The sequence below is a fragment of the Mustela nigripes genome, chromosome 5 (assembly GCF_022355385.1).
Source record: "Mustela nigripes isolate SB6536 chromosome 5, MUSNIG.SB6536, whole genome shotgun sequence".
Classification (NCBI taxonomy): Eukaryota; Metazoa; Chordata; class Mammalia; order Carnivora; family Mustelidae; genus Mustela; species Mustela nigripes.
Genome location: NC_081561.1, coordinates 5,492,242 through 5,517,566, shown reverse-complemented (window position 1 = coordinate 5,517,566; position 25,325 = coordinate 5,492,242). Strand labels below are relative to the sequence as shown.

At 41.3% G+C, this 25,325-nt stretch overlaps 2 protein-coding genes across 10 annotated transcripts in view; one reads left to right on the top strand and one right to left on the bottom strand.

Annotated features, from left to right (window-relative positions):
• Positions 1-15,755, bottom strand: part of FARS2 (phenylalanyl-tRNA synthetase 2, mitochondrial) — a 524,473-nt gene extending 508,718 nt beyond the window's left edge. For 2 of the 9 annotated variants that reach the window (XM_059399375.1, XM_059399376.1), the window contains exons 1-3: positions 15,428-15,740; positions 3,332-3,439; positions 558-783 (exon numbers count right to left, since the gene is read on the bottom strand). In XM_059399375.1, the coding sequence (XP_059255358.1) occupies positions 558-560 (3 nt within the window). In that variant the 5' untranslated portion in view covers positions 561-783; positions 3,332-3,439; positions 15,428-15,740. Of the gene's footprint in view, positions 1-557; positions 784-3,331; positions 3,440-15,427 lie in introns of all 9 variants that reach the window. The other 7 variants (XM_059399371.1, XM_059399372.1, XM_059399379.1 and 4 more) reach the window with 5 other exon arrangements.
• A 425-nt stretch (positions 15,756-16,180) lies between these two features.
• LYRM4 (LYR motif containing 4) overlaps positions 16,181-25,325 on the top strand; it is a 167,052-nt gene continuing 157,907 nt past the window's right edge. The window contains exon 1 of the mRNA XM_059399382.1: positions 16,181-16,459. Within this exon, the coding sequence (XP_059255365.1) occupies positions 16,374-16,459 (86 nt within the window). The 5' untranslated portion in view covers positions 16,181-16,373. The remainder of the gene's footprint in view (positions 16,460-25,325) is intronic.

Genomic DNA, 25,325 nt, shown 5'->3' with positions numbered 1-25,325 from the left:
AGTTTTCAGCCAAAGCAGGGAATGATTAGGCCACTGAACACAATCTTCAATAAGTACTAGTGGGGGGAATGTGTGTGACCTATATCCCATGCTAGTTCAACATACATTGGTTACAGACGCAATATTGCTGAATCACAGGCAAAAATACCCAGTGGGAAGCCAAGTGTACAGATGCTTGCCTTGTTTCTTCCTTACACTGTTACTCAATTCCACTAATGAAAGCACATCAACAAAGCAGAGCAGGGAAATCATTAGGACTGAGAACTCGACTGGTCTGAAGCAGACCAATGAGATGACATTAAGCAGTGAACAAGAAGCCTGGGCTGGATAAGGAGGGAAGAAGCAAGGATATGAAACAGGTGTGGCACAATAAAAAAGTGGAACATCCCATAGATTCCAAGTTCTGGTGGGAATAAACAATTGTGCAGCCCTGATAGCGAAGGGAATAGCGGGAAGACAGGAACAGCAGAGTTAGAGAAATGCTTAAAAGCTAAGAGTCTGGGGGCAGTTGAGTCAATAAAATATGCTTAACTGTGAATCCTAGCTGGGCCACTTACCATTTTTGTCTCCTCGGTCTATAGGACCATGATGAGTACTAGATAAGATAACCCATAAAACAGCCAGCTGAGTAAGCACTCCAGGAGTAGTTAGTCCCTTCAAGGGCCATGGGAGCTGATGAGCCACAGACCAGGAACCAGCAGGGTGGCGGGAGAAACCTGAGCCCTCCGAAGACAGACATCCACATCTTAAAATTCACATTACTTAGCTTCAAACACAAGCATCCTGCAGCAGGAAAGAAACCCAGTTTTGAGAGGAAAGATGTCAGAAAATCAAGGGACAGGAGTAAATCATGAAACTATAGCCCTAGCCAAAAACTCCATTGAATTGATGATCAGTGTATTGGCAAATATTTATTGAATGCTATGCAAAGTACAATCTAATCATTTATTGTCACATCTATCTGCTAATAAGATAGTGTCCAGCACATAGACAAAATTAGAGGGCAATTAGCGGTAAACTAGGTGGAACTGACTGATTGCTTCTACTTACAAAAGAGCAGAAGCCAAGACTGACCTGACCTAGGACAGTGAAAAGTCCACTGAGTGATGAGAGGACATGTTTCTGCCACATGCAGGGCTTGGGAATGTGCTCTGAAGCCATGCAAGAGACAGAAACATAATGGTTAACACTGCAGACACATTCTGACATTACTATGACCAGACCAGGGGTTCCCAACCTATTTCAGTCTAAGAATAAATTTTAACTTTGAAAAATCATCTAATCTCCACAAGATCAGACATATATTTTTTTAAAGATTGATATTGAATGAATGAATGGCTACCCAATGATAAAGGATGTTTAGTTCCTAACGAAAATCTATACTCAGAGTAGCTAATCACGCCAGGCTCTCCACCCTAAAATCAGAAATAACAACAGCTAATCTTCTACAGCATTTTCTATGAATCCAGTCCTATTTTAAATGCTTTGAATTATTAATTCCTTTAATGATAACAAGAGCCTGGGATACAGTACTTTGATTTTTTTTTATTGAGGTACAATTGACATATAACAGTACATTAGTTTCAGGTACAACATAATAATTCGATATTGCAAAATGATCACCACAGTAAGTCTAGTTAGTTAACAATCACCTTCATGTATAGTTACCAAAGAACTTTTTCTTGTGATGAATTTTCAAGATCCACTCTCTCAGCAACTAACACCATAAAACTCAAAACTACTTAAAAGCATTAATAAGTCACAGTAGCTTTTTATCACTGCATATTTTTCCCATCACTATACTATGTGCATGTGTTTGAAAAATGAGACGACAAGCACATTGGAAACATACGGATTCATGTGCCTTTTCTTTCTCTGGATCCCACAGTTTGTCTATACATGGACTGGAAACCACTGCTCTGAGTTAACAGACAGGATCATGAATCTTTTAAAATTCATATTCCTCATTCTAAAATTGCAGAACCTGCAGTACAGCATTTCTAGGAGGGAAAAAAAAAAAAAAAAAAAACCTGACACTGCAATGTTGAAAAAAACAGGTCCAGAGAGATTCTAGCAAAATATAAAACCAAAGTACAAATTCTCTCAAATTACTGATCAAATAGCAAATATTGAATACATTTTGTATGCAAAGTAATGATCATTCACTCTAATCATATTTATTTAAGCATTTACACACTAATTGTACTTTTTTAAGCAAAGAACCAAACAGAAAGCCAAATAACCCAACCCTGGGACAATGAGAATGAGAGCTCACACAGAGGTAAATAAAACACTGTAGAGGATGCTAAAAACAGTGTTATTAGTGTTATTAGAGGATGAAAATAAGTATCTATGTGAATTATTTGCTGGTTTCTCAAGGCTGCTCTTTTACCACCAAATCAATATGGCATGATACAATCTGGAAAATACAACCATCTTGGAAACAAACAGTTCAAATATAAATCTGTTGTGTGAACTGGGGCCACTTATTTTAAGTTCTTTAAGCCTCAGGGTTTTTGGTAAAACTGGGGTAACAATGTCTAGTTCATTCAATTAGTATGAGAACCAAGTAAGAAAGTTATGTCAGGGCTGCCGGGGTGGCTCGGTGGGTTAAGCCTCTGCCTTCGGCTGGGGATCCTGGATCCTGATCTCGGGGCCCTGGAATCAAGTCCCGCATCGGGCTCTCTGCTGGGCGGGGAGCCTGCTTCCTCCTCTCTCTTTCTCTTTCTCTGCTTGCCTCTCTGCCTACTTGTGATCTCTCTCTGTCAAATAAATAAAATCTTTAAAAAAAAAAAAAAAGAAAAAGAAAGTTATGTCAGATGTCTTTTGCACAGCCTAAAAAAGGAATGGAAATGGTTGGAGAGAAAGAGAACTAACTGTTAAGCATGGCCTGTGACTCTCAGGAAAATCTGTGCCATGAAGCTCAGGACCACATCACACTGGCATTTGATCTTTCTTCCTTCTCGTGGGGGCCGACTGAGTTTCCAGACTAGCTGTCTTAACCCAGGTACAGCTGGACTATGGCCCCTTCCAAGGAACAGGCTGCAAAGCTGCAACAGAGGAAGAAAACCCAAGAGTGCACAAATCTCCTGTTCTGAAATGTCCCATTGCTTTTTTATGTTCCTATTAATATTTAGGAGCTTTTGTCTAGAAGTCCAAACAACATAAAATAAGACTATGATTAGATATAACCATGAACCCAGTTTCCCTATTAAGTAAAACAGTAGAAGTAGAACCCTTGCCTTACCTCCACACCTTAGTATAGCCCATTAGTCACACACAGAGACTCAACCCTAAAGTGGAAAAAACTTTCACTGCACCAAACCCTCACCTCCAATCTCCTATGGCTGATGAAACCACAGCAAATTGGGGATCCAGAACAATCGAGAAAATGGAAGAATCCCGCCTCTGAACAGAAAGCAGGAAAGATGCAGGGATCCTGTAAGGAATAAAAAAGGGCAATGGAGGCTTTGAGGAGTTTCAGAATCTTGGTTCTCGTAATTCCTATCTCTGCACAAACAAAACAATCTAGAGCCTTGTCAGCAGAAGGAAGGCCTCCCTCATTTTGCAAGGTCTTAAGACACCAGGGTGTGCAGAGTAACATCATCATCACAGACTATCGTACCAAACAGGGTAACCACACAACTCCGTTTCCCCAAAGCAGTTCAGCTTTATGCCCCTTGTCCTAGAATCACCACTTAACAACACCCACTTTGAACCATCCCAACAGCATCTTGAATTAGGAAGTGGATTATATCATCACCCAACTGTCAAATTAAGTGACTTACCTAAAATGATATGGAAAAGCTTTGTGATAGCTGGGAAATATAACCAAATCAACAAAATCCTAGTAAAGTTTTCTCCCTTACTGTCACTCACATACTCAGTGTTTACAATAATTTTTAAAAGTTCAGAGTAACTCTCCCTATAAACAATAAAACTATTACCAACAGTCTAGGATTACAGCCTGCTGAAACTCAAAAATTTTATTTAAAAGCATCTCCACTGCAAGTCAATAGCTTGTGTCAATAATTCACATGGCCTCTCCTGAGACTACTTTTTAGAAAGAAGATTCAGATTCTAACTGACTAGTAACCAAGCACAATAACCTGCTGAAATGAGAATCATTTCCATGCTTCCAGGGTGTCCTAAAACATAAAAACATTTGCTACCAGAGGCTCTTGATGTCAAATTAGAAAAATACTGCCAATAAGGTTTAAGATAATGCAAAATTCGGGGAGAAAAAACCCTAAGACAAGAAAAGGTGTCCAAAATACGTATTACTCTTCTAAAGAAACTGACAAGGAACTTGCGCAGTTCATAGGCTAAGTGACTACCCTCCTTCCCTTATAAAATCTAAAAGGAAAGTCTGACCAACAGGAACAATGTCCTTTAAACAAGTGTAACAGACTCTGTGCCAGAACTGAACATCTCATGTTGCCGAAAATTGTTGGTGGTGATGAGGCAGGAAGCTGGAAGATGCAGAAATTTAAGGATTTCAGTCTTCTTTTCTTCCACCCAATCATCTGACAAATGTTTACTGGGCACTTACCATGCACGTTGCCTACAAGACAAAACAGATCTAGTCCCTGCCCTCATGGAACTAACTTCGAATGGGAGGAGTCAACATTAAACCAGTGTCTCAGAATTACACAGCAATATAATTTCATGTAACAAAAAGTTAAGGTCAAGAATAAGATGCTATAAGAAAGAATAATAAAAATTAAGAAGGAATAATTTAAATTGTGGCCAGGAAACATCTTGCTGAAGATGGAACATGTATGTAATCTATGTAGTCACTAGTCAAATGAAGAGTATGGGAAAAGACTGATTATTCTAGAGAGGGACCCTGCTATACAAAATTCCTGAGGTGGAAAAAAAAAAAAAAAAAAGGAAAAGAAAGCTTCGCCTCCATATGCACATAACAGATTTATATGAAGAAACTACATGGAAAAAATCCGAAAGCTTCACAAATAGCAGAGAAATTATCTTAAATTAACAAATGCAATAAATTCCAAATAAAAAATTTTGGCAAGGCCGAAAGAATGAAACACTATTTTTGGTACTACTGTATCAAGATGTGTTGAACTGTAAGAAAGTCCAAATAGTTGGGGCACCTGGGTGGCTCAGGGGGTTAAGCCTCTGCCTTCAGCTCAGGTCATGATCTTGGGGTTCTGGGATCGAGCCCCAGGACAGGCAGCCAGCTTGGCGGAGAGCCTGCTTCCCCCACCCCTCTCTCTCTGCCTGCTTCTCTGCCTACTTGTGATCTCTGTCAAATAAATAAATAAAATCTTTTTTAAAAAAAAAGAAAGTCCAAATAGTTAAAAGAAACACATTTTTGTCTACTCATCATGAAGTCTACAGGTACAGGTACCTAGTTCCAGCTCAGAAAAGTCAAGGCGGTAAGTTGGAATCTCTTGTATTCACTTGGCCATTCTTGCAGGATTTTTTCATGGTTCCACGATGGCTGCTGATCTTCAAGCATTAGTCCTCACATTAGCATTCCAAGCAGGAAAGAAGAGATAGCATAAGCAAACTCTCTCTTGTGAATACCTATCTTTTAACAGGAAGCAAAATCTTTTTCAGAAAACGTCCAGCCAACTTCCTCTTGTCTTTTTTTTTTTTTTTTTTTAAAGATCTTACTTATTCACTTGAGAAAGAGTGTGTGTGAGAGAAAGCATGAGCGGGGAGAAGGTCAGAGGGAGAAGCAGACTCCCCATGGAGCTGGGAGCCTGATGTGGGACTCCGAGATCATGACCTGAGCCAAAGGCAGTCGCTTAACCAACTGAGACACCCAGGCGCCCCTTTCGTCTTGTATCATTACCCAGATCTGTGTCTTGTGGCTACTTCTGGCTATAAGAAAGGTAGAAAACTGAGTATCTGGCCAAAAGGGAATGGAATCACCATGACTACTTTAGACTATTATGATTCATTTCCAGGAACTAGGCACACAGCCACTCAAACAAAATTATTATTCTGTTGGCCAAAAGGAAGCATGGCTGTTGTGTAGAAACTATCTGAAGTCACCCAATAATATTTACAAGTAAGTTATTTAGAGCTCATACAATTGATTCACTCGTTCAGCTATTGGTATTTATTAATCATCTAGCACATGCAAAGCTAGATGCAAAGTGTTGAGGAAACAACTGTAATAAAAACCAGACATGGTCCCTGTCCTCACAGAACATACAACCTGTTAACAGAGGAAAATAGTAATCAAATAATCACAAAAAGAGATACAGAACTCTGGCAAGACTGCTGTAATGAACTTTGTTTGCCTTTTACCAAAATCAGTCCCCGTTCTCTTGGTAACTACTTCAGTTTCATTGTGTGTACCCCCACATAGCTACCAACCCCTCCCCAGGTTCCACAGCCTGTATACCTTGGGGACAGCTGCCCCCATTCTTGCCTCTAGGATTTAGGCAAGGGGCTCAAACCTAACTAAACTAAGTGTAATCCTATGCCCTAAACGTAGTCATTGGTTAGAGATGGATGAGGACACAACTCAATTAGGGCCAAAGAGGTGAACAGGGAGAACTGTAGGGCCCTCCTGATCCAGCCAGCTCTTTCTTCTGACATTCTGGAAACAAGTGCCCCAGAAACATAGGTGTCCTTCCTCAACCAAGAAAGGATGCCAGCCTGAAGATAAAGTTGACATTGTACAAGACATAGAGGGAAAAAGGACAAAACCAGGTCTTTGACAACATCCCTCAAATGACAACATCACTCAATTCTAAAGCCCATCTGACTTCTGAACTTTGAAGATCCACAAGACAATAAAGTCATTATGTTGGTTCAAAATTTACTTGGGTTTTGTTACTTGCAACTATAGTCACTCTCAGTTTAAAACAACACTCAAAACATGAAGAGGGCTTAAAAGAGGAAGATGTGCTTAAAGTTTGAGAAGGTATCTTTAAGTATCTCTTATCTCTTAAACTCATACCAGACAAATTAGGAAAGGTGGAATGTTCCAGGCAGGCAGATCAGCATTTGCGATGGCTCCTCAGAGTCATATGGCAGTGTTAGTGAGTTTACAGAGACTTTTTTAGACTTTATTCTAAAAATGATGGGGTGGTGGGCGAGAATGGGGAAAGGATGCCTAGCTGGCTCAGTTGGAAGACCACAAAACTCTCCATCTTGGGATTGTGAGTTCAAGCCCCATGTTGGGTGTAGAGATCACTAAAATAATTAAACTTTTAAAAAATTAATAAAATAAAAGTGATGCAGAGGGGTTTTTTTGTGGAGAAGGAAGATTAGCATGAATTACTATCACATTAATCTATACTGAACATTTTATTTTCAAGTAGCTGTCAAGACGACAAAAGAGCATTTTCAGAAAACACTATAACTCAGCACCCATGAACTCTCCTTTAACAGAATGACATTCCAACTCAGATTGGACATTGTAGTGAAACTGACCTTATTGTTAAGAAATGTATTAATCCAGGACAGTTTACCCAGAGGCTTTAAAAAGTAGGGAGTATAAGCGATTCTTGGAAGACCAGGGCTCTACAAATGAAAGCAGCCCCATAACTACCATCACAACCCGGTCTCAGGAGGCTGAAGGGGCTCTTGTTGCACCTGGAAGCCAAGGTGTGGATGGGATTTCTAACAGAGCTTCACACCATCAATGCTCAGGCCCAGGCACTTATTTCATACTGCCCAAAGGCTTGAAATAGAGAACAATGACCATACCTGGAAATGTCAAGGAGGGACGAGAGTATGCCTGATAAGTCTTGTTCTATTTCATGATTTCTCCATTTTCACTCTCCCCTGCAGTCCAGAATTCCAGGAATCCTTACAAAGATACTTCTCCCAATAAACCAATCTTTATTAACTGAAGCTAACACTGTATCGCTGTCTGCCCATATTACTGCAATCCATTTCACACAAGCCAGGCTTTTATACTCTTAACTACTATTAGTTAACTCAAGCTCACAATTACACAATATACAGGACACAGGTTTGCCAAGCTGAATTGCTTTAGTTGTGCTCAGCAGATAATTTCTAAATTAAAATGCTATGAAATATTAAATCTTATAAAAGTATTCATTATAACGACAAAGAAATCATGAATTCTGTTGAGCTTCTATTGTTAATAACATTCTCCAGCATAATACTGCAACTGACTGCATGCATATGCCCCCTCACAAAATTCATATTAAAATCCTAAGTTAGGGATGCCTGGGTGGCTCAGTAGGTTAAACTGCTGCCTTCAGCTCAGGTCATGATCCCAGGGTCTGGGATCAAGTCCTGCATGGGGCTCCTTGCTCAGCGGTGAGCTTGTTTCTCTCTCTCTCTCTCTCTCTCTGACAAATAAATAAAATCTTAAAAAAAAATAAAATAAAATCCTAAGTTAAAAACCAAGGTGTTAGTATAAGGAGGCAGGGTCTTTGGGCGATTAGATCATGAAGATTCCTAAGGAATGGAAACAGTGCCCTTATGCCCGGAGAGATCCCCTGCCCCTTCCATGTGAGAACACGGCAAAAAGGCAGCCATCTGTGAACCAGTAAGCTTTCACCAGACACTGAATCTACCAGTACCTTGGTCTTGAAATTCCCTGGCTCCAAACCTGTGAGAAATAAATTTCTGTTACTTATAAGCTACACAGTGTATAGTATTTTGTTGTAGTAGACCAAACAGACTAAGTATCAAAGATTGCAAGATAACAGAAAATATGTACATACTGGCCTCTGCCCTTAGTTCCTGTCCCCTAGAGCCCTTGTAATTTTCCAAATGGTAGGAATACTAGAAGCATCTCTTGTTCTGAAATTTGGTCTTTGACCCCAGTCCTGACACGGGCATCCTAAAATGCTTGAAAATTCCTAAGTGATGAGAGCACTAGAAGCATCGTTTGTTCTAAAGAAGTGACTTTGGATGGACTCCTGTAAGGCTCCTGAAGGGAGCTGGTCACCAGAAAGACTAAGTCATGATTAAACACTTGGGCTTTTTTGGTCCCACCCCACCCTCAACCCCACTTCTCTAGAGAACAGAAGGGCTGGAAATGTTGCTACTAATTGATCATGCCTACATGAGGAAGCGTCCATAAAAACTTCAATAGCATGGAGTCTGCAAAGCTTCCCGGTGGGTTAACACAACCACAGAAGAAGGGTGATGCACCCCAGCTCCATGGGGAAGAAGCTCCTGCACTCAAGGCCCTCTGAGACCTCATCCTATGTTTCTCTTCACCTGGCTGTTCAATTGTATTCTTAATCCAGTCTTTAATAAACTGGTATGCGTGTTTCCTTGAGCTTTGTGAGCCTCTCTAGTAAATTAGTCAAACCAAAGGTGGGGTCATGGGAACCTCCAATTTGCAGCCAAATTGGACAGAAGGTGTGGGTAACCTGGGGACCAACTACTTGCAACTGGCATGTGAAGTAAGAGGGTATGGCGGTCAGACTTGCAGAAATGAGCCCTTATTTACCTATGGAATCTGGTGCTACCTTCAGGTAGTGTCAGATTTGAGCTTAACTGTATGACACCCAGCTGGTGTTGCAGAGAACTGTTCTGGTGTCAGTAAAAACCCCTACACATCTGGTGACTAGAGGTGAAATGTTCTGTTTGCGTAGTTAAGGAGACACACAGGAAAGAAACACACAGCCGGAAAGAACTATAGGATTTTTCCTTTACAAAGATAGATCATCCTGGGGCACCTGGGTGGCTCAGTCTATTAAGTGTCTGCCTTCGGCTCAGGTCATGATCCTAGAGTCCTGGGATCAAGCCCCACATTAGGATCCCTGCTCAGGGGGGAACTTGCTTCTCCCTCTACCTCTGCCGCTCCCCCAGTTGTGTTCTCTCTCTCAAATAAATAAAATCTTAAAAAAAAAAAAGAAAGAAAGAAAGCAAAAGATACACCAGCCTTCCAAGGTAACAGTCAACATCACAGGACTCAGTACTGTATATCAGGAGACACTGACCTGGTGTTTCATCAGTGATTAGCAAAGGCTGTTTTTTCCTTCTAAACAGTCAATACTGTAGATCCTAAGTGTTTTCTGTAAACGACCAACTAATCTGGACAAACAAGAGATGGCAGTTACTACTCCCCACTCAAAGAAGTCCATCAGAGCTTCAAATTTGTCTTTGTAAGAATTACAGACACGAGGGGCGCCTGGGTGGCTCAGTGGGATAAGCGGCAGCCCTCGGTTCGGGTCATGATCTCAGGGTCCTTGGATTGAGCCCTGCATTGGGCTCCCTGCTCCGTGGGGAGCCTGCTCTCCCTCTGCCTGCCACTCTGCCCACTTGTGCTCTCTCTCTCTCTCTAACAAATAAACAAAATCCTAGGGGGGAAAAAAAAGAATTACGGATATGAGATGTTTGCAAACTAGCTGGCAATGCTCCTGGAGGAGAAAATACACTTTGAATAAAAAATAGCTGTCATTACCATCAATGTCACTAGTTGATTAACAAACATTCAAAAACATACAAACAAGAAAAAAACATTCCTTTACGTTATCCCTTATAATTAGTATGAAAAAGACTGAAGGTGATCTATAGAATATTGCCATAGGGGCACGCCATAGGGGGGCCTGGGTGCCTCAGTGGGTTGAAGCCTCTGCCTTCGGCTCAGGTCATGATCCCAGGGTCCTGGGATCAAGCCCTGCATCTGGCTCTCTGCTCAGCAGGGAGCCGGCTTCCTCCTCTCTCTCTGCCTGCCTCTCTGCCTACCTGTGATCTCTGTCGGTCAAATAAATAAATAAAATCTTTAAAAAAAAAAAAAGAATATTGCCATAAATCACATCTTGTAAAGAATTCCCATGTTGGTGGGGCTTTGTATTAGGAAAAGATTATTTCTTTCCTTCAGAAAGCAAAGAATTTGTTTAAAAAAAAAATCCTCTAGAAGTGACATTTGATACACTTTACACAAAATCAATTGTCAGTTTTATTGTTGCTGCCCACAAGTAGGGGAACCCTTAGCCTCCAATCAATGAAGTAAGACTATCTAGCTGCTTTCTAACTTTCTCAGAGAACTGCTTTTCTTAGGTATATTTGAAAAGAGCTTCTACAGAAAGGCGAGTCTCAAAAATCCCCCATGGGGTATAATATCTGTGGCACACAAGAACAGACAACCAAAAAAACTATTCAATTTAGGTCTTTTCTAAGACATGGTAAAAGAAAAAAAAATGAAATTTATCTTAAAAGACTAAAAAGCTAGTATAAAATTCAACATTTGAGATTTTCTGAATATTTGTTAGGAGCTAACCAGTTAGCTTTTACAAATAAGTGGTAATCCAACTAAATTAAAATTCAAATCTGTCTAAAGTTTACCCATATTATCCAAGAAAAATTAATATAGTTCAAACTCCTAAAGCTTCCACTGAAGACCATCTGTGAGGCAGTGTAGCATCATGGCTAGATGGATCACATCCTGGACCAATGCCCACACACCCTCCCTGCTTCCTAGCTTCATAACTCTAGCTCAATAATCTAACTTCTAAGAGTCTCTGTCCTTAAATGCAGTGAACAGCTTTCTTTCCCATCAGGTCTCCAGAGGATTAACTGAGCTCCTATAAGGACTCAGTGTCCATCCTGATGGCCTTTCCAGCTGCATCTCCTGCACGCACCTTTAAGCACTCTCCTACTCTCTCCTTCAAAAGGCCCTCCCTCATTGTTCCTTAGGCTGTGATCATCTTTCCCTAAACCTCACTCAGACTTTCTCTTCTTTATCCTTTCTAAGGGTAAACCTTCATTCAGCAGTAACCATCTTACCACCATACCCACACATCCAAATTCCTGTAATTCAAGGCCAAGCTCAAACCTAAATTCTCTCAAGTCCAACAAGAACACTACCACCTCCAAAAAGCCCCCTAATTCCCAGAGATCAATGTTTCTCTATCAGGCTGCAACCAATCACCTGGGTAATAAAAAAAAAATTAAAAAAAAAAAAAATTTCTTCCCTGAAGCCTGGTCATCAGCCACATTCACTTTGTCCATCTGAGGTGTGGCCCAGGCACCATCCACGGAAGCGACCTCCCATTCTAAGACTGCACAACGCTTCCCCAGTACTTCCCCTGCAGCACTTTGTACTTTCTACTTTAATTACATAGAGACTGTATGTAAACTGTGAACTTTTGGAAAATGGGATCAGTATTTGATGTATAGCCCTCAAATACCCACAAGAACATTGGCTTGATCTACCAGGCTGGTCAACCATGTTAAATGCAGAGGTAAACAGCATTTCAGCACTCCTAGAATAGACGATCAAAAATATGGCTTAAAACAACACCTGAAAAACCAACCTACATTTCAATAGTTCAGATGTTAAATTCTACTTGGGTGAACTAGCCAACGCTGAAGAAATAAATTTAACACCAAAACAGAAGAAATGTCATTATAATGAATGAGGTACAGACTAACCCTGTCTGGTTTCATAGATGGTCTCTCCCATGCCCTCTCCCAGAGTTCCCTGAATGGGTCATACGAGCTCGTGCCTCCACACTTGGAATATACACTACAAGCTCTTACCACATTCTTCACCTGGTTGTTACTAGCTCATTGTGGAAACACCTTCTATGATGAGAAGTCTCCCCGTAGGTCAAAGTCTTAGTTGAATGGCCCTCTTCTGCACTCCCCAGATACCTGGTAATATTATCCCTATCATAGCACCTGTCACAACAAATTAATATTTCGTTTGTCTAGTTCCCTGTCCATTTCTGGAGAAAAGGACTCTCTGCATGGTAACTCCATCATCCTGGATAATACACGGCACTTAGGAAGTGTTCAATAATGTTGACTAAATGAGTGAATGAGAATGAGGCCTCCGGTTTCTGCCTCTTAAATTGATACCCAAGGTCTCTTCCAGCTTCGTAGTCTATTAGAATGATCAATAAAAACAAATGACAACTACATATAATAAAGATTTAGATCCACATTTAATTTCTAAATCATACTGTGACAAGTTGGTCATTCAGACAAGATTTTTCTTTACACATTGTTTTAATATTTAAGCCTAAGATAATAAACTTCTGTCCTACTATTTATTATGTTTGGGGAAATTTCCTTTCAAAAAGCATTAAATGCCCATTAGTAATCCAGCAATCTAACTTTAATACAAGGTAATACATCCTTTTCCATAGGTAAAGAAGTATAAATATTTCTTAAGTATTGACAGGTGAATACTAAGGCAATTTTTACATTTTGAAGCCTAGATGGTAATAAGTAGGTACTGCTACCTTTTAGTCAGTACCTAAAACAATATTCAGCCCAGAATAGATGCATATTAAAGGACATATAAATAAGTAATTCTCAGGTACTGACCCAATTCCAGTTTCAACCTCAAATGGAGCTATTATTGAAACTAGTCACCTCTGCAATAAAGATGTACAAAAATAGAAATTAAGCTTTGGAATGTAATTTTTTTTATTAGTTGTTCAAGGCAATGATTTCCAAGATACCGGTATATTATTTGAAATACAGTAAAAGTATTTTTGTGAGGACAGCATTGAATCTACTGGGAATCTCCCACTTTCCTAATCTCAACTATTCTTTATACTAACAGATGACTAGGCTACCCAAACAAACTAAACTTTATATGTTTCTTTGAAAAGCTTTATTTGATTATGATGTTAAGGTCATTGTGATACATTAATTGCATACATTAATGATTAAATTGCCTGATAATTAGACATAAAGACTGCAGACAGGAATAATTACTCCAATTTCATTTTGTAGATGATAGCAATATATAATAAAGCAAGCCCTACTAATTTTTTTTAAGTTTATTTAAGTAATCTCTACAACCAATCTTGGCCTCAAACTCACAAACCTGAGATTAAGAGTCACATGCTCTACAACTGAGCCAGTCAGGCCCCCCACTTGTTTTGTTAAACAAACCAAAATAACTTTCATGTTTTTTTTCCTTTTACCTTGATAGCTTTCTCTATTCTTGTAGTTTTCCCAGGTGTTGCATGTTATATCATTAGCACTCCTGTACCATATTAAGAGAAAATGGCTCCTGATCTTACTCTGTGGTAAGGTGCAATTCCCTTGGTCTTGAACCTTTAAGTAATGCCAAGAAAAACTCAAATATTAAAATCTCTTTCAGTAACCTTGAGGTAAGACTTGCCCAATGACCTGAGCATGCTGCAAGAGTGACAAAAGTTGGGATGCCTGGGTGGCTCAGTAGGTTAGACCCCTGCCTTCGGCTCTGGTCCTGATCCCAGGGTCCTAGGATCCAGCACCAAATCTGGCTCCTAGCTCAACGGGGAGCCTGCTTTTCTCTCCACCTCTGCCTGCCACTCTAACTGCTTGTGCACACACGTGTTCTCCCTCTCTCTCTCTCTCTGACAAATTAAAAAATCTTTAAAAAAAAAAAAAAGAGTGAGAAAAGTTCAGATACTCTGTACCCTATTTTGATACTTACATTTGTGGGAGACCTTAAAAACAAACAAACAAAACAAAACAAAGAAAGAAGAGAAAAAGGAAGTTTAATAATGATAGTATGTTCTCTCCGGGGGGCCTGGGTGTTCAGTCGGTTAATCCTCTGCCTTCAGCTCAGGTCATGATCTCGGGCTCCTGGATTCAAACCCAGAGAGAGGATCTCTGCTCATTAGCAAGTCAGCTTCTCCCTCTCTTTGTGATCTCTCTTGCTTTCGCTCTCTCAAATAAATAAATAAAATCTTTTTTTAAGAAGTATGTTCTCTTCCACCTTTTTAAAAAATGTTATTACACTGTAACGAGTAATATTAACACGTACACCTGGGTGCAAGGACACCACGTTGCAAGTACATTAAAGTGCAGCAAGATCAGAAAAGTTTCCTGCTCCTAAAGTTCCAGAAAATACGAGACTTTGATATAAAGCAAGGGTCATTTTAAAACCTCGCAAACTTAAAAGAGATGACATACAACCACAATTCAGTGGCTGAAGAAGAACGGATGTTGAGGCAAATTTGCTTTTGACGTCTAAAGTCACTCCTAGCTGTATTCTGAGCAAAAAACCGTAGCTCTTCCTAAAGTTGACTACAGACAGAGAAAGTCCCAAAATAAGACAGGTGCTTTGCAAACACAGTAACTACAACTAGCTCAGGCTTCTCTGCGCCCAGTCCTACGTTCAAGGATCACAACGACCGACTTTATTCACCACTGTAACAAGGTGATTCTGGAAAGCTGACGTCTTCAGAGAAAGACCAAGACAGAAAACTAAGCCACGAAGATCTTCAAGAGAAAACTTGCTCGGCTTCTTGCTTTGGGTGTGAAGAGAGTCCTTAAATCCCTTAAGTTTTCCCAATTAATTACCCACGCCACGCCACGCCACGCCACCTTTTGTAAACAGTAGATGACAAAACTCTTCGGGACTGAAAAACTCAAAAGCAAAACCTTCAGAGCTCAAGAAACACCTTAAAAGGGAGGAAATCCCGTGGCCAAGTAACTCCCCACCACCAGGACTGACCGCCCGCGTCGCACCCCACGCTGCAGGGAGGCCGGCACTTACCCACCGCTCGCCCAGGAGACCCGAACCTGGGTGTTTCAAACTCTGAAGCGTGGCACGCTGCCTACTCTCCTGGGGAAGGCTCTTACCCGAAGCACCCCCTCCCTTAAAGAGACCCTCACAGCACGCTGGGCGCTGCCATTTTGACAAAAAGGGGGTCCTTGCTCCTGAGGCCCTTAGCAGGCCGCCCTGAGCGTAGCCGGAGGACCAGGGAGTCCCTCACTCATCGCCTCTGCGACCCCCTCGGCGCGTCCCGTCCCTGCGCTCAGAAAACGCCCGGCCCTGGGAGCCCACAGACAGGGCTCGTAACATAAAAGCGCCCCGGAAAACCCCGCTCGGCCTCTCAGGCAGCGCAGAGGGCGGCCCCAGCGCAAGGGGCGGGTCATCTGCGGCCGGGGGCGGAGCGTCGACCTGGGGCGCGCTCGGTAACCCTGGCAACGCGCCCTCGGGCCTCGCGGAGGTGCGACTAGGCGCTGCGGTGGGAGACTAAGTGTCCCCGCTACGACCCCAAGCCGTTCGCGAAGGCGCTCCTAGACGGGCTGCACGCACTCAGTGCTTGGGCTCCGGCCTGCGCCCCTCCACAGGCTCAGCCCTTTCCCTGCGGCCGTCCCCCCATCTCCGCCTCAGCCCTCCGGTAGGGCTGCTGCACGCCGGTTCCTCAGAGGCGCGGGCGGAGGACGGGAACGCCTCCGGGTCGGCGCCTCCCCCTTAAGCTGCCCGAAGCCCGCCTGCGCCCGCCTGCGCCCGCCTCCCGAGCGGCGCGCGACGCCCAGCGCCTCCAGGCGCGGGCCGGTGTTCACCCAGGCCCAGGCCCGGCCCGCGGGCGAGACCGAGCCACACCGCATTTTCTTTTATTTCGTTCGTGGTTTTGCGTAGACTGAAGTTTCGTGGGTTAGGTTAAAACTCGGGACCTTCTCGAAGAGGACCCATTTATTTTTTTCCTTCCAAAATGGCAGCCTCCAGCCGCGCACAAGTATTAGATCTGTACCGGGCGATGCTGAGAGAGAGCAAGCATTTCAGCGCCTACAATTACAGGTGACCCGGCGGGCGGCGGGGGCCGGGAGGTCCGGGGTGCGGGGAGCTCCTGTCCCGCGCCGGCGACTTCGGGACGGGGATGCGAAGGCTCCGCCGCCGGGAAGCGTGCGCCTGTCCACCAGCGTGGCTCTCTGCAACCTGGAGGGGGAAAGGGAGGGTGGGCTTGCGGGCTTGCCCTTCCTTGCATCAGAGGGACGTTCAGATCTTGTGATGTTTTCCCCCGCGTCGGACTCCCTGGTTCTCTGGGAGCGTGGTTACTGGTGTGTTTCTGCCGTGAGAAGAGTAGACGTGCAAGCTGCAGGTGCTCTCGCTGGGAGCCGTGTGTCGCATGCATAGAACTTGCCCTAGGATTCAGAGACGGTAGAGGAAGCGAGCCCCCAGTAGCACATGTCCGAAAGCTGAAGCCTCGCACTAGCCACTATCCTAGGTGCTTACTTAGCTTTCTTAGTTGCGAGAATCAAATTCTTTCTTCTTAGGGCACTGGCTTTGAGGAGCGCGTGGGGCGAAAACAGGGTTTGTAAGAAGGAGATTCAAAGAGCTGTAAAGGAAAGAAACTCAAAAACTTCTGGGATGGGAAACGTTTATCTTGGCCGCTTCAGAAAGGATACCGCTTAAAGGATCTTTGCGGCAGGAGAATGAGTGTCTAAACTTCCGTCTCTCAGTGTAGCACACAACTTGCTTCATGCCTGCCCCCTTCTCATATTTGCTCCTGAGTCCCTTATTGATTTCATATCTCTTCTGTCTGCCTCACAGCCTCTCCTTTCTTTTTTGCTTCCTTATAACTTCTGGCCCATCGTTACTGTAGGTATTTTAATGATTTTCTCTGCATCCTTTCAGATTTGGTGTTTCCTACTAACTACCTGATCTTCTCAGCGTTGATCTGTATTTAATGCCAGGTCTCACTTTGGGTGACTGTCCAGCCTAGGGATTGAGTGACCTAGGACAGAGTCTGATCAAATAGGCACAACCCTCCCAATGGATATATATGAGTTGGCAGGCCCTGAGATAAGGAGACTCATTACACCGTTGGTTATGGGACAGAATACTAAACCTCTCAAGCAATGACTAGTTTTTAGATACCTGCATAGAAAAGGTATTCATCTTGTAAATTTGAAAACAGTACTACCAGTGAGACCAGTCAAATGGTTGAAAGAAACATTTCATAGGAGAGCATAATTTTACTTAATGACTTTGTCTTTAGAAGGTAAAGTTTGTAAATATTAGGAATACTGGTGAAATTTTTGACGAAAAATTAACCAAGTTCCTAGCACCAAGAACTTCAAGTCTGTTGAAGACACTGACAAAATATGCAAGTGAGTAAGTGGTAACCAGTTATTTGCAGTCTGAAAGAAGATAGTTTGTCATTTAAATTTTCCTAAGAATGAACAAGAACTTGGAATCAGCACACAGGCCACACACTGGAGGGTACCCTACGTATCCCATAGGTATCTAGAGTGGATATGAAAGCACATCACCAAGGAGTCTTCAGAGAATATGTAATATGTAATCTTCAACAAGCCACTCAACTGTAGTAGTTCAGTATTCTTTTTTTTTTTTTAAGATTTTATTTATTTATTTGTCAGAGAGAGAGTGAGTGAGAGCGAGCACAGGCAGACAGAGTGGAAGGAAGAGTCAGAGGGAGAAGCAGGCTCCCTGCGGAGCAAGGAACCCGATGTGGGACTCTATCCCAGGACGCTGGGATCATGACCTGAGCCGAAGGCAGCTGCTTAACCAACTGAGCCACCCAGGCATCCCTTCAGTATTCTTGTTTACAAAATTTGCTTGTTGAACTAGGTAATCTCTGAGGACTCTTCCATTACTAAAAATGTATTTGAAATGATTTATGAGCCAGGTGGTGAAATCCACATTCGAGACAAAATTTTTATGAAGTGAATAAATGCCAAGTCAACAGGAGTAGACTGCAAGAAAACCATTCAAAGTTGTAACTGGTGGGCAGAAAATTGGAAACAAGTTTTTGTATGAGCCACCATAAGGTAATTTACATTTAGAAAATAATTGTTCAAATTATACATTGAGTTGTTTTTGAACTAAATTTATTACACACATGTAACTGTATTAACTATAGGAATCTGGTAACACATGTAACTGTATTAACTATAGGAATCTGGTAATCATTTCATACTTTCTTGAAATCATGGACCTAAAACCTGAGATTCCCACTAGTATGATCTCTAATTAACTTACTTGTTAAAAAATAATGTCCTTCTGTATTAAAGCTGTATCTTGTGAATTTCAAAAAGAGCCCCTTTTTCCTTGTGAAGTTCTCTCTATTGGACAATGCCCTTTAAACACTCTTGAGTTCATCCTTTTTTTGAGATTCAGCTCAATCATGACCTTCTCAGGACAAAGATTTTCCCAATTCTCCTCATCCACAACCCAGCCTCCATCCAAACAGGTCCATTTTACTTCAGTGCTTCCAAAAACTTGTCTGAAGACTAATTTGCCCTGTGTGCAAAACCTGGAGAGCTTTGGGTTCAGCAAAGCACCTACCATCAATGGCTTTTTTAACAAACCCCAGTGGGACACAGTTATAGAAACCATTTTCACAAACTGTGTTAAATGCTGTGATGGGCATGCACAGAGGTAGAACCAAAAACATGTCCCAGAAGATGACATTGGGTCAAAGGTGTGAATCAGCATAGTAGCTCAGATAACAACAAACTGTAGAAGATTATTTAATTGCTAGAGAGTTAAGTGTGATTCAGGGGGTGATAGAGGATGAGACTGAGACACAGAAAGATTAAGTATAAAGTTGTGCCATTAACTGACTGAAGTACAGAAATAGCTGGTCTTATGACAAGACTTATGAATACATCTTCAGACATCTTGAGTGAAGGTCATCTGATGCCCAGCAAAGGCAGTTACTCACAAGAGTGTAAAGCTCAGGGAAGCAAACAGGGCTGGAGTTACCATCATCACTTACTTGCTGTATGACCCTGGAAGAGTCATTTCACTTCTCAGTTTGGCAGTTTCTTAATCTGTAGAATAGAAATTCTGTGAAACAGAGATAATTTACCTCTCAGAGGTTGAAGTTTAAATGAGTTAATACATGTCAAGTGCTTTTTGTACTTGAGGCACCTTGTGGCTCAGTTGGTTAAGCATCCAAGTCTTGATTTCAGCTCAGGTCATGATCTCAGGGTTGTGAGATGGAGCCCCATGTCTTGGGGCTCTGAGGTGGGCATGGAGCATGCTCAAGGTTCTCCCTCTCCTCCTTTGGTCCCCCACCCTGACATGTGTACACCCTCTCTCTTACAAAAAAAAAAAAAAAAGTCTTGATATTAGGCGAAATTTTTAGGAAGAACATTTAGGGTGGTTGTTCTAAACTGGGGACAATTTTATCTGACAATATCTGGAGACATTTTTGTTGTCACAGTTTGGGTGGGAGGATACTAGTGGCCAGGGATGCTGTTAAACACAGAATCCCCCATAATAAAGAATTACCTGACCCAAAATGTTAAACATACCAAGACTGAGAAATCTTAGTATATGGTTACAAAATCAGTGGGATAAGGATGCTGTTCTAGAGAACATCAAAATTTAAGGGGTTGGTCAAAGAAGAGCCACTAAAGGAGGCCAAGAGATACAGTCTAAGAATGTGGTCCTCCAACTTAAGGGTCTCAGGATTCTTTTACATTCTTAAATGTAACTGAGGACCCAAAAGCTTTGTGTATGTGTGCCATAGTTATCAATATCATATTAAAAAATCAAAACTAAAACATCTTAAAATGCCTATTTTTAAATGAATTGATAAACCCATTACATACAAACAAAAATAACATTTTTATGAAAAGTGACCATTAAATTAGTGACGAGTAACGTTCGACATTTTTGCAAGTCTCTTTAATGTTTGTCTTAGCAAAAGAAGGGTAGATTCTTATATTTGTGTCTGCCTACAGCCTGTTGTTCTATCACATGTCCTTTAGCCACTGGGAGATTCCACTATACACTCATAAGAAAATGAGAGTGGAACTGACAAATGTCTTGGTATTATATTATAAAACAGTTTTTCTGGTGGATCCCCTGAAAAGGTCTCAGAGACCCCCCACTGACTCCTGGCCCACACTTGGATAACATTGTAGTGTCTAAAAATGAGCAGAGAACAAGCGAGGAGAGTAGTATCACAGAAGTCAACATAGTCACGTGTTTCGGAAAAGTGGTCAGGGGCACCTGTTTTACCAAGATCCAATAAAGAAAGATGGAAATGTGGTCCCTGGTGTTGGCAGTATGGAGATCTCTAGAGACCGTTACTTGAGCAGTGTTAGTGAGGTAGTTAAGGCAAAACCTGGATTGTGGGGATTGAGAAGTGAGTCAGAAGGAAGTAAACAGCCACAGTGAGTGTAAACCAACCCACCATCCCAGGAAGTCTGGTTAATGTGATATGGGAGTTTGGATAACTGCTAGAGGAAGACCCACAAGGGGTGAGAAGTGGTGTGTCTGAGAGCACAGTTGGTTTTAGGACAGGAGGAGGGACACTTTTTCATCAGTGGGGTGAAGGAGGTGAAGATAAGAAAAGATGGGAAATTGAGGTGATTCATGCCTTACCTGACAGCCAGTTTCTAGATAAAGTGGAAAGTAAGTGGACATGAAGGCAGCACTGTGCTCTCAGATTTATTTTTACACATGTCAAACACTACTGTTGCAGGTTTACTTGAGTCTGCCATTCATTCCTTGAAAGCAGAAATTCTGTTTTAGGTCTTTATCCCTAGTGCGTAGGACAATACCTATGCAGTATGTATTTATAATTATTTATTAAAAAGTAAGATGAAATTATATTCAGAGATGATTTTTATCACCGATTTCTCCTCTTACAGGTTAAAAATAATGTAAAATTTGAGAAAAAGCAAAAATAATGCCCAAACGCTTACCAAATTGAGTATCAGAACTCCTCCTTTCTTCATTAAATATATATATTTTTAATTTTTATAAACATATATTTTTATCCCCAGGGGTACAGGTCTGTGAATTGCCAGGTTTACAGACGTCACAGCACTCACCATAGCACATACCCTCTGCAATGTCCATAACCCCACCCCCCTTCTCCCAACCCCCCTCCCCCCAGGAACCCTCAGTTTATTTTGTGAGATTAAGAGTTACTTATGGTTTGTCTCCCTCCCAATCCCGTCTTGTTTCATTTATTCTTCTCCTACCCCCTTCATCCCCCATATTGCATCAACACTTACTCATATCAGGGAGATCATATGACAGTAGTCTTTCTCCATTTGATTTATTTCGCTAAGCATGATACGCTCTAGGTCCATCCATGTTGTCGCAAATGGCAAGATTTCATTTCTTTTGATGGCTGCATAGTATTCCATTGTGTATATATGCCACATCTTCTTGATCCATTCATCTGTGGATAGACATCTAGGTACTTTACATACTTTGGTTATTGTGGACATTGCTGCTATAAACATTCGGGTGCACACACCCCTTCGGATCACTACGTTTGTATCTTTAGGGTAAATACCCAGTAGTGCAATTGCTGGGTCATAGGGCAGTTCTATTTTCAACATTTTGAGGAACCTCCATGCTGTCTTCCAGAATGGTTGGACCAGCATGCATTCCCACCAACAGTGTAGGAGGGTTCCCCTTTCTCTGCATCCTCGCCAGCATCTGTCATTTTCTGACTTGTTAATTTTAGCCTTTCTGACTGGTGTGAGGTGGTATCTGATTGTGGTTTTGATTTGTATTTCCCTGATGCCAAGTGATATGGAGCACTTTTTCATGTGTCTGTTGGCCATCTGGATGTCTTCTTTGCAGAAATGTCTGTTCATGTCCTCTGTCCATTTCTTGATTGGATTATTTGTTCTTTGGGTGTTGAGTTTGCTAAGTTCTTTATAGATTTTGGACACTAGTCCTTTATCTGATATGTCGTTTGCAAATATCTTCTCCCATTCTGTCAGTTGTCTTTTGGTTTTGTTAACTGTTTCCTTTGCTCTGCAAAAGCTTTTGATCTTGATAAAATCCAAATAGTTCATTTTTGCCCTTGCTTCCCTTGCCTTTGGCGATGTTCCTAGGAAGATGTTGCTGTGGCTGAGGTCAAAGAGGTTGCTGCATGTGTTCTCCTCAAGGATTTTGATGGATTCCTTTCTCACATTGAGGTCCTTCATCCATTTTGAGTCTATATTCGTGTGGGATGTAAGGAAATGGTCCAGTTTCATTTTTCTGCATGAGGCTGTCCAATTTTCCCAACATTTCCCAACAGCCTCATTCATTTATTGAAGAGGTTTTTTCCATTGGACATTCTTTCCTGCTTTGTTGAAGATTAGTTGACCATAGAGTTGAGGGTCTATTTCTGGGCTTTCTATTCTGTTCCATTGATCTATGTGTCCTGTTTTTGTGCCAGTACCATGCTGTCTTGATGATGACACCTTTGTAATACAGCTTGAAGTCCGGAATTGTGATACCACCAACATTGGCTTTCTTTTTCAATATTCCTTTGGCTATTTGAGGTCTTTTCTGGTTCCATATAAATATTAGGATTATTTGTTCCATTTCTTTGAAAAAGATGGATGGTACTTTGATAGGAATTGCATTAAATGTGTAGATTACTTTAGGTAGCATAGACATTTTCACAATATTTATTCTTCCAATCCAGGAGCATGGAACATTTTTCCATTTCTTTGTGTCTTCCTCAATTTCTTTCATGAGTACTTTATAGTTTTCTGAGTATAGATTCTGTGCCTCTTTGGTTAGGTTTATTCCTAGGTATCTCATGGTTTGGGGTGCAATTGTAAATGGGATTGACTCCTTAATTTCTCTTTCTTCTGTCTTGTTGTTGGTGTAGAAAAATGCAACTGATTTCTGTGCATTGATTTTATATCGTGACACTTTACTGAATTCCTGTACAAGTTCTAGCAGTTTCGGAGTGGACTCTTTGGGGTTTTCCACATATAGTATCATATCATCTGTGAAGAGTGATCCTTTGACTTCTTCTTTGCCGTTTTGGATGCCTTTAATTTCCTTTTGTTGTCTGATTGCTGAGGCTAGGACTTCTATTACTATGCTGAATAGCAGTGGTGATAATGGACATCCCTGCCGTGTTCCTGACCTTAGTGGAAAAGCTTTCAGTTTTTCTCCATTGAGAATGATATTTGCGGTGGGTTTTTCATAGATGGCTTTGATGATATTGAGGTATGTGCCCTCTATCCCTACACTTTGAAGAGTTTTGATCAGGAAGGGATGTTGTACTTTGTCAAATGCTTTTTCAGCATCTATTGAGAGTATCATATGGTTCTTGTTCTTTCTTTTATTGATGTGTTTTTTATCATATTGATTGATTTGCAGATGTTGAACCAACCTTGCAGCCCTGGAATAAATCCCAATTGGTCGTGGTGAATAATCCTTTTAATGTACTGTTGAATCCTATTGGCTAATATTTTGGTGAGGATTTTCGCATCTGTGTTCATCAAGGATATTGGTCTATAGCTCTCTTTTTTGATGGGATCCTTGTCTGTTTTTGGGATCAAGGTGATGCTGGCCTCATAAAATGAGTTTGGAAGTTTTCCTTCCATTTCTATTTTTTGGAACAGTTTGAGGAGAATAGGAATTAGTTCTTCTTTAAATGTTTGGTAGAATTCCCCCGGAAGCCGTCTGGCCCTGGGCTTTTGTTTGTTTGGAGATTTTTGATGACTGTTTCGATCTCCTTACTGGTTATGGGTCTGTTCAGGCTTTCTATTTCTTCCTGGTTCAGTTGTGGTAGTTTATATGTTTCTAAGAATGCATCCAATTCTTCCAGATTGTCAAATTTATTGCCGTAGAGTTGCTCATAGTATGTTCTTATAATAGTTTGTATTTCTTTGGTGTTAGCTGTGATCTCTCCTCTTTCATTCATGATTTTATTTATTTGGGTCCTTTCTCTTTTCTTTTTGATAAGTCGGGCCAGGGGTTTATCAATTTGATTAATTCTTTCAAAGAACCAGCTCCTACTTTCGTTGATTTGTTCTATTGTTTTTTTGGTTTCTATTTCATTGATTTCTGCTCTGATCTTTATGATTTCTCTTCTCCTGCTGGGCTTAGGGTTTCTTTCTTGTTCTTTCTCCAGCTCCTTTAGGTGTAGGGTTAGGTTGTGTACCTGAGACCTTTCTTGTTTCTTGAGAAAGGCTTGTACCGCTATATATTTTCCTCTCAGGAATGCCTTTGTTGTGTCCCACAGATTTTGAACCGTTGTGTTTTCATTATCATTTGTTTCCATGATTTTTTTCAATTCTTCTTTAATTTCCTGGTTGACCCATTAGTTCTTTAGAAGGATGCTGTTTAGTCTCCATGTATTTGGGTTCTTTCCAAACTTCCTCTTGTGGTTGAGTTCTAGCTTCAGAGCATTGTGGTCTGAAAATATGCAGCGAATGATTCCAATCTTTTGATACTGGTTGAGACCTGATTTAGGACCAAGAATGTGATCTATTCTGGAGAATGTTACATGTGCACTAGAGAAGAATGTGTATTCTGTTGCTTTGGGATGAAATATTCTGAATATATCTGTGATGTCCATCTGGTCCATTGTGTCATTTAAGGCTTTTATTTACTTGTTTATCTTTTGCTTGGATGATCTGTCCATTTCAGTGAGGGGAGTGTTAAAGTCCCTTACTAATATTGTATTATTGTTGATGTGTTTCTCTGATTTTGTTATTAATTGGTTTATATAGTTGGCTGCTCCCACGTTGGGGGCATAGATATTTAAAATTGTTAGATCTTCTTGTTGGACGGACCCTTTGAGTATGATATAGTGTCCTTCCTCATCTCTTATTATAGTCTTTGGCTTAAAATCTAATTGATCTGATATAAGGATTGCCAATCCTGCTTTCTTCTGATGTCCATTAGCATGGTAAATTCTCCCCCCCCCCCC